General features: G+C 60.0%; 1 protein-coding gene across 1 annotated transcript; it reads right to left on the bottom strand.

The window, feature by feature from the left end:
* Positions 1-988: 988 nt before the first annotated feature.
* On the bottom strand, positions 989-7572 carry CLDN19 (claudin 19). The gene is made up of 5 exons (XM_004678870.2): positions 7131-7572; positions 6220-6384; positions 6055-6139; positions 4325-4477; positions 989-3639 (listed from the first exon to the last, which is right to left on the bottom strand). Exons 1-5 carry the CDS (start codon positions 7351-7353, stop codon positions 3591-3593), a joined length of 675 nt encoding a protein of 224 aa, XP_004678927.1. The 5' UTR covers positions 7354-7572; the 3' UTR covers positions 989-3590.
* Positions 7573-8533: the final 961 nt, after the last annotated feature.

Raw genomic sequence — 8533 nt, forward strand, 5'->3', positions numbered from 1 at the left:
ACTTCCCAACTTTCTAGAACATCTTTTCACACTTACCCTGCCCCAGCCCCTGAATCAGTCACTTCTCCATGGAGCCCTGGTACTTCTTAAGAGAAGAATGGCATTTAGAGATGGGCTTGCTCCTGGGGCATCATTGCTTCTAGACCACCTAGGGAAGCAAGCTCGTGTGTGTGTGTGTGTGTGTACACATACATGCATTCATATCACAAATACAACTACGTCCATTTTTATATTTCAAATACCAGAAATCATGAGTTCATCCAAATACCTCCCAATTCCTATCCAAGTCTTTTGGTCTTTGTAAATTGATTTGTCTGAGAGCGACCGGCCTGGCTCGCATTACCTTAAGGATACACTTGCAAGTTCAGTGCGGTCTCCGCCTTGGACTCGGCTTTGTGGGACGGCGTGCGCCACCTCGCGGTTGGGAGTGACAGGCGCGCCCCGGGCTCAGGGTGACTACAGTCAGCCAGCCCTTTGAAAGGCTTTTAACATTTGACCCAACAATTTAGTTGTCTTCGTCAGAAGACTATGTCCAGAATGCAATAGCCTCTTGTATTGAACCAGATACTGTTGTGGGATTCTTAGAGGAGAGAAAATCCGGAAGCACCACCGTGGGAGTTGTTGATTCTGCCGTCCAGTTTTGCCTTGCATCAGGCAACTGCATATGAACTCAGCTTTGAACCACTTTCAGCATTCACTGATAGGGGAGGGCAAGTCTGAGCTCAGGTTAATTCTCATCCGGAAAGGAGGAGCACTTGTAGCCAGGCCCGTGTGTCTCCAAGTTCAAGGTGCATGGGAATCACCTTGCAGATCACCTTAAAATGCCAAATCAGATTCTCTAGGTCTGAGTGGGGCCTGTCTCACAAAGTTCCCATGACATGTAGCCCTTAGGTCAAGAACTGAGCTTTGAGTAACAAGAGATGCTAGAGCATCCATCACTGACTCAAGGGGAGGGAGGGTATAGAAAACGATGTAACCAGTGAACTTCAGAGGTAATTTAACCTTTTATTTTTTTCATTTGCAAACATACAGAGAGTAGCCTGAACCTCTGAGTGCCACTGGCATTACCCATCTTAGTTAATAACTTCCCCTATTCCTGATCTTTCTGTTCTGAGAGTATTTTAAAGAAAATCCAGCCATGTATCGTTGCAGCATTTACTTCTAACAGAAGCAGATTGAAAAGAACACACTATCATCACAGAATTAACAATACATATGACACAAAGCCAACCATAATGCCTGAACATCACCTAATGCTCAGTATTCCGTATTCGTATTTTCAGATGCAGGTGTCCAAGCCTCTTCCCAGGTGGTAGGTAGATGCCCTGATTGGCTCTGCAGTGCCTGGGTTCACCCCTCAGCGAACACCCTCCATGCCACGCCCCATGAGTCTGGGCTTCCTTAGGCGCTCAGCACTCTGGCCTATCGCTCCTGAAACAGTTTTAATGGCTTGCTAATTTCCTTCCTGGGGGAACCCTGCTGATGATGACTAAAGTTTTAGTTCATGCTCTTAGAGTCTGAGACCCCTTCCTGGATTTCAAACTGATCTGTCTGGACAGTAAACAGGAGCCGTGAGACCCGGAAGGCTGGCCCAGCCACTGAGCAGCCCAAGTGACCTTGATCCCAACATTTGAAAGGTTGCTTCTGGAGAGGCCTGGGGGGTCAGGCTGCCCGAAGTCCTCTAACTTCTCCCAGATAATAACTCCCAGTTAGTTGCCAGGAACCCTCTCCTCAAATGATGTCTCCCCAGTCCCAGGCCTTAGGCAGAAAGGGCCTCCCTTCAGAATGGCCTGAAGCCTGTCCATCCCATCGGCAGCCCACCGTGGCTGGAAACGCAGCCTGGCCTGGCCCTGGAGCCAAGAAGCAGCCAGCCTGTTCTACCCGAAGGTTTTCCCACAAGTCCGAGGCTTCTGGAGGACTCCTGAGCCACAGAATTTCCTGGCCAGCTGCTTTCTGACCTGCCAAGTAGCCAGGCTGGGGCGGGGAGATCGGGCCACATCCCCCTCAGCTGGCACAACGTGGCGCTCTCACTGCCACGCCTGCTTTCCAGGTCCTCCCAGTTCAGGGCACCTTTCTGTGTGTCACAGAAATCAAACTCGACTTGGTCTCATCAAAATAGGCTATTTATTGGGAGGATGTGGGCATCTCGCAGGGCAGCCTGGACTCAGGAAAGGCAGATAGACGGCTTTCCTTCTGGCCACTTCCTGTAGGCACCTTTGTCCCACTGAGACCCCTCAGGAAACATGACCCTGTAGCCTGGAGCTTCAGACCTCACAGGGGAGCCGGACCCACCCAGGTACTGCCACTGGCATCAGTTCTAGCTGAGCTCCCAGGAACCAGAACTGCTGTAGCTGGGGCGCCCAGGCACTCTGGTAGGTCTCCTGACTCAGGGGCAGAGTTCAGGTGAACCTGAAACCTGTTTAGTTGTCAGGTGCCCACCCTGTGGCCTGAGGCTGGATGGGCCTCAGGGAATGGAGGCTAAGGTAGCTTCCGGGACAGACGGTACAGCAGCTGCCAGCCTGGGGCGCCAGCAACCTCAGGCCGCTCACTGCTCTCCGCCCAGAGCCCATGGTGGGCCTCCACACGGTCATCTCTGACTTCACCTCAGTCAAGCTTGAGAGGGGAAGGCTGCATCCTGGGGGGTTGATAGCTGATTCGGTGGGAGGTGTCACTAGGCAGCTGGTGGAGGGAGCCCGGTGGCTCTGGTTGAGGAGCCCACGGGAAAGGCCACAGACCGCTGTACGCGCTATTGCCACACAGGAGAGAGAGTAGTGACCAGAGGGAGATGCAAGATCCAGGGAGCGGGGCTGGGGTCGGAGAGGCCTGAGCCAAACAGGGTGAAGGTGGGAGGCAGGAGGCTGGCAGGCTCTGGGGAAACCTTGGGCCGACCTGGGTCAACTTCCTATGTGACCCCCACTTCCGTACCAAGGGCAGAGGACTACTAAAAGCCCTCCCTGGTCTGCCCACACCTTGGGGTGAGGAGGGAGCTCTCCCACCCCATCAGACCGCCCTCTCTCTGCTGGGTCTCGGCAGGAATGTCACAGAAATGGTGGGTGGGGAAAGGGCAGGGTGTGGAGCGGAGTGGGGGCCTTCCAGCCCGGCTCAGGACAGTCCCAAGGCCTGAAAGGCCCTGATTGTCCCCCCACCCCCAGGGCTTTCTCCGCTTAGCTAGCGCCTATGGTGGCCCAGCTGGAGGGCCTGCCTCACGGGGGCAGCAGAGTAACAAGTACAGGGGCTCCCTCACTCCAGGGCTGGCTCCCCGAGTTGGGCCAGGTCTCAGGGTGGGGCATCCCATCACCGAGGTCATGCCAACCCAAGCCCAGGCTGTGGCGGTGCCTGAACGGGGAAGGAGCCTTGGGCTCTTTGCTGCTCAGCTTTGGGTGTGCTGTGTAACGGTCCTGGACCTCTCCCCACCACTGTGCCCAAGTGACCAGCTCTGCCTCTAAGCCAGGCCCTGCCTGAGTCATGTCCCAGGGGCAGACCAAAGGACACTACATTTGGGGCTGAATGCTCACTTCTCTCCAAAACAGCATGCATGCAGGCTAGGTATGGCAGGGGGACAGAGCCAGGGGCAGGGTGCGGCCTGGACATTACACACCCAAGGGGCCCTTGATGGAGGCAGACAATTTAACAATTGGTCTGAAAGTCAAAAGAGAGAGAGCTGGTTAGTGGGGTGAGCAGCGGTGGAGGCAGGGAGGGGCTGTGGGGTTCAGGGCCTGGCCAGCACCGTCAGGCCTGGGCCCTCACAGCAGCCCTGCCTGTGGCCCTTCCCGGGGGTGGGGACACTGGGTCTGTCCTGACCATCTGTGTGGGTGTCCGTGCAGCACTGAGCTCAAAGAAAACAGGGCCCCTGCTCTCGGCCCCCCTGATTCCTTGAGTGTAATGCGAAGATATCTGTCACCTAAGCACTTCCTCCTTCATGGGGCGGCGGGGAGGAACCCAAGGCCGAGACGGGTGTGAAGGGCCCTGGACACTGAGGTCCCTCGTTATTTACTCTGTGGGGCCCCAGAGCCCTGCACAGAGGCACTCAACGCCCTTAAGTGAGTGAGTGAGTAAGCAGCAGGTGAGGGCAGCACCTGGCACTTGTGTCCACAGGCCTGTGCCTAGACATGCCCCGGGGGCCACGTCCTGCCTCTGGCTTCTCCCTGCGTGTCTGGGTCTGGGTCTGAGAACACAGGACGGTACCAAGTGGAGACAAGCTTCTCGAGCCCAGACTGGGCTCAGGGCACTCTATTCTCCTGGGCCTGCCCAGGGTGCTGCGGGCGGGGGGGTGGGCGAGAGGGCTGGCAGGGTCAAGGTGGCAGTGGGCGGGGCTCAGACGTACTCTCTGGCTGTGGCCGAGGGGCCAGGCCGGTATGGCTGCGGGCTGCTGTTGGATCTCTCGGCCTGCGGGCAGGAGCAGCACAGGAAGGAGCCCCCCAGCATGGCCAGGCCGGCAGAGGCCCAGCCCACAAACAATGCTGGGCCAAACTCGTACCTGCAAGGGGTGGGAGGACGCCATCAGGTGTGGCTGAGACCTGGCCCCACCTCAGAGCCCCTGTTCCTCCCCAGAGCAGCTCCCCAGTCTCTGTCCTGAGAGGGGGGCAGGTGAGAGAAGCCAGGAGCCTCACACACCTCCGTTGCGCTGGGATCTTGGGGTGAATGGTGGGCCCTCCTGCTGCCCCACCCTGCACACCAACACCACAGTGCCCCAGGCCCAGGCTGGGCCTCTGCTATCTCAGCCCCTCTTGGGCCAGTGGAGATGCAAGGGAGGCTCTCCCATAGGGAGCGTCCCTGCACCCCTTCTCACAGCCACGGTCTGACCTGCAGAACTCCCAGTCCGAGCTCCCCCGCCCCACCCCGCGGGCGCTGGCACCTGGGCCCTGCCAGCCAACTCAGCTCTCTGCCCGCTCTAGGTGTCCCCACTTCTGTGCCGTTGCGTGAGGCGCCCCCTCCTGGAGCATCTTCCACTCTGCACTTCACACTGTTCTCCACCTTTGGGGCCCAGCTCGGATACCACTTCACCCCTTCCATCGAATTGCACTCTCACTGGGTGGCCCTTGCTTGTCCAGCTTGTCCAGCCCCCACCCAATTCCTTGGTGTCCCAGGCCCAGCACAGGAGCTGCAGCCCAGACGGCACTGGACAGTGCAGAAGGCCCAAAGGCCAGACTAGATCCCTGAGCTGAGCTGAGGTGCCTCTTAGTGGGCAGGTCTTTGCGACCGGAGCTGCCAGTCCCAGGGGACAAGCCTCACACCAGAGGTTGCCTTTTCCATACTGCTGCCTCCTCCAGGGAGTCCTCCCAGCTTATTTGAATGTCTGGGGTTGAGACTGTCCCAGTCTGCTGGCAGAGCTGAGAAGCGAAGGAGCCCCAGGAGGGCCCAGGCCCTTCACAGAGGCCCTAGTTCATTCCCCACACTCAGCTTTACAACCTGACTATTCTAGCTCCAAAAGAGCTCCGAACCTACTCTCCATGGCTAACCCCGGGGCCCCACGTCTTTGTTCTAGACCTTTGCAACAGCCACCTTACTGGAATGCCCCTCCTCACCATCCTGCGCCCCCCAGCCGGTAGGCGGCCGCTGCCTCCAGCCTAGGGTGACTGCAAGGCCATCTGCTTGCATCACTTCCCAGGCCTCGTCGCCCGGCTGCAAACTAACAGGGGCCTCTGCAGGAACAGCAGTAACTCGGCTTCCTGCCTGCTCTCCAGACCCAGGCACTGCGCTGAGCCCCCTGGCTGCCTCTTCTCACAGAACCCTCACAGTTGGGTGCTCAGGCCCGAGCTTCATTTACAGGGAGGAACAAGGCCGCTGGCCAGCATGCACAGAGCTGGGACTGAGACAGAGCCAGGACGTGTGCTTCTGAGGTGCCCGCTGCTCCTGGGTGCCTCCCCCCAGGCTCTGCCCCTTCAGAGGGCCAGGCTGCACCCTGCCTGGCTCCCGGCTCCAGAGAGCCCCTCAGTGACAGCGCCCAGGACCCAGGGGACCCTCTGTCCCCTGCCAAGCGTCCCACTAGACCAAAGCTAGTGGCCCAGAGGAGACAGCGCAAAGGCCCGTCCCAAACCACACCCTGGCACTCACCTGGCATTGACAGGTGTGCTCGGGTTAAAGAACTCCTTAGTCACCAGGGTCGCGTACCATGAGACGGCTGTCAAAGTGCAGAGGCCTAAGGATGAAGGAGGGGAGCTCAGCTCTGCTCTGGCTCCCTGTCAGGGCCTAGACCTTAGAGGAGCCAAGCGTACTCACCTGCCAGGAGGAAGAGGGCACCCCCAGAGACAGCGACGCGGCCCTTGGCGATGGGGTTGCTGTCTCCAACCCGGGTGCACTTCATGCCCACGACACTGAGGATCATGGCCACGAAGCCCAGGATTACAGCCACCACCATGAGAGCTCGCGCCGACTGGATGTGACCTGGGGGGCAGGAGGCACTGAGCCACCGCAGAGGGTGGGGCCAGGTGGGAGGAACCCAGGGTGGGGGGCTGGAGGAGCAGTGGAGCGAGGCTAGGGTGGGGTGCAGCTTCACCTTGGCCCTGCTGTGCGCTCTCCCAGGCCCTTCGGGGTGTGATGACTGGTGACTGGGTAGACTGAGGTCTCTGCTGCTTTCCAGCCAAGGTGGGTACGGAGGGTGAAGAGCCTGGTGGGTCAGGCCTTTGGGGGGCCGGGGCAGAGTGTGGGCAGTTCACCCCGATTAGGAGAGAGCCGCAGTGGTACCTCTTCACCAGCAGATGTGTCGGCTAACAGCCAGGAGGGGGAGGCAGGGGCGGGGGACCCGCCTGCCCAAGCAGCTGTGCGTGTGCTCGCCTGTGCGTGTGTAATCGGCATGTTTGTGAGTGACCGTGTGCGGGTGGACTTGTCTCAGTGGCAGGACGGGCTGGTAGGATGTGTGCTCGGTGTGGGGAGAAGGGCAGGGCGGGGTCTTCACCGGATCTCCTGAATGCCAGGCACTCTCATCGGACCCTCCCATGGTTCTGGAAGCCATCCGAACCGAGTCGGGGTGCTTCGAGGTTAGGGCGGCAGAGCTGGGGTCTGGCGTGCCTGCCGTCCAGAGGGCACCAGGCTGGTCTGGGTCTCCCAGTGTGCGTGGGGTTGGGTGGGGCTAGCGGGCAAGCTTGCTCAGCAGCCCCCTCCCCTCGCCCCCACCCCGGGGTTGAGCCTACCGTCCAGGGCGAGCAGCGAGTCATAGAGCTTGCATTGCACCTGCCCGGTGCTCTGGGAGGCGCAGGACATCCAGAGCCCCTCGTAGAGGCCCACGGCGGTGATGATGGCGTCGCCCGCGTAGGAGGACTGCTTCCACTGTGGGAGCACGGTGCTGGCGATGATGCCCACCCAGCCGCCCAGGGCCAGGAAGTAGCCCAGGAGCTGAAGGCCGGAGTTGGCCATGGCCCAGGCTCCGGGGTCCCAGGGCTTAGGCCAGGGCTGAGGCCTCCGGGGGCCCTGGGGTCATGGCCAGGTGAGAGAAACAGCGGGCAAGGATGGGGGTCAATGGCCGGAGGCCGTGAGAAGGAGAGGTGGCAGCTGTGCAGCCGCTGGGGCAGCTCTGGCGCTCTAGAATGCAGGGGGAGGCCCAGAGGCTGCCAAGGCCAGCGCCCGCCCACAGCAGTGGGCTCAGCCAAGGCAGGGTCCCCAGCAAAGCTCAAGCCCAGCCCCTGGGTGGGGCGGGGGCGGGGCCGTGGCTCAGGTGGGTGCCCCCCTGCAGGGACTCAGAGGGGAGGGGCCAGAGGAGGGCCTGATGCCCTCAGGGTTTTTCTGCTCAGGGAAACCCTTTCAGGAACCCAATTCAAAGACCCTAAAATTCCAGTTCCTACCCCCAGCACCAGCCTGGAGATGGCCGACTTTACTCGTACAGGACTGGTCTGACCTTTGGGGATTTTTGTCCTCTGACTGTAGAACTGAAAGGAAAGAGACTTCCACATTGCAGCAGGTAAGACTAGAGTTAGACCCCAGGGAGATCTTTTGGGCCAGGGCTCTGAGGTCAGTTGTGAAGAGATGGAATGGGGAGCGGTGGAGAGCTGGGGCTGAGTATCTGGGAGCTCTGTGGATTAAAAGTAGGAGAGGCCAGGCCAGGAAATATGCACTGGGGGAGGGGTGGTTCGAAATCTGAAGGGGGCAGAGGAAGGACCCCGCTAAGGTTGGGCCGGAGCTGGCCACCAGCCTGCACGGGGCCAAGCTGGGAGGTGGGAGACAGCACCCACCTGGCCTCAGCTTGAGGTAGGCAGACCGTTCACCCGCTAATCCCCTTGTCGCTGGCTTAGGCCCTAGCTCCAAAACAGCCTGGCAGGGAGCAGTGGCCTCTGTACATTCCCGGGGCTCAGGCTGCCCCCTCCTAGAGCTCCACCTCCTGACTCCCATCCCAGTTCAGCCCTCAGGAAAAGCGAATGTTTAACTCTCCCCGGTCTCATTAGCAATCCCCTCACGTTCACCGGGCCGTGGGCTGCTGGGTGCGGGAGCGCGGGGAACGTCACAGCCCGGCTCCCACGTGCCCAGCCCCTGCGGCCCCTCCGGCCCGCCAGCCCACCCGCCTTTCCTGGACAGCACTGGAGGAGGGCAGGGTCTGCCGCCT

This window comes from Condylura cristata, unplaced genomic scaffold (assembly GCF_000260355.1).
Source record: "Condylura cristata isolate star-nosed mole 26May11 unplaced genomic scaffold, ConCri1.0 scaffold00008, whole genome shotgun sequence".
In the NCBI taxonomy this organism is placed as follows: domain Eukaryota; kingdom Metazoa; phylum Chordata; class Mammalia; order Eulipotyphla; family Talpidae; genus Condylura; species Condylura cristata.

Bases quoted from the DNA above. Each gene is read 5' to 3' on its own strand.
- CLDN19 (XM_004678870.2), bottom strand. From the start codon at position 7,353: ATGGCCAACTCCGGCCTTCAGCTCCTGGGCTACTTCCTGGCCCTGGGC. The intron at 6,385-7,130 runs GTAGGCTCAACC...CCTGCCCCCCAG, and splicing joins CTCGCTGCTCGCCCTGGACG to GTCACATCCAGTCGGCGCGA. The intron at 6,140-6,219 runs GTGAGTACGCTT...CTTCATCCTTAG, and splicing joins TGCCCTCTTCCTCCTGGCAG to GCCTCTGCACTTTGACAGCC.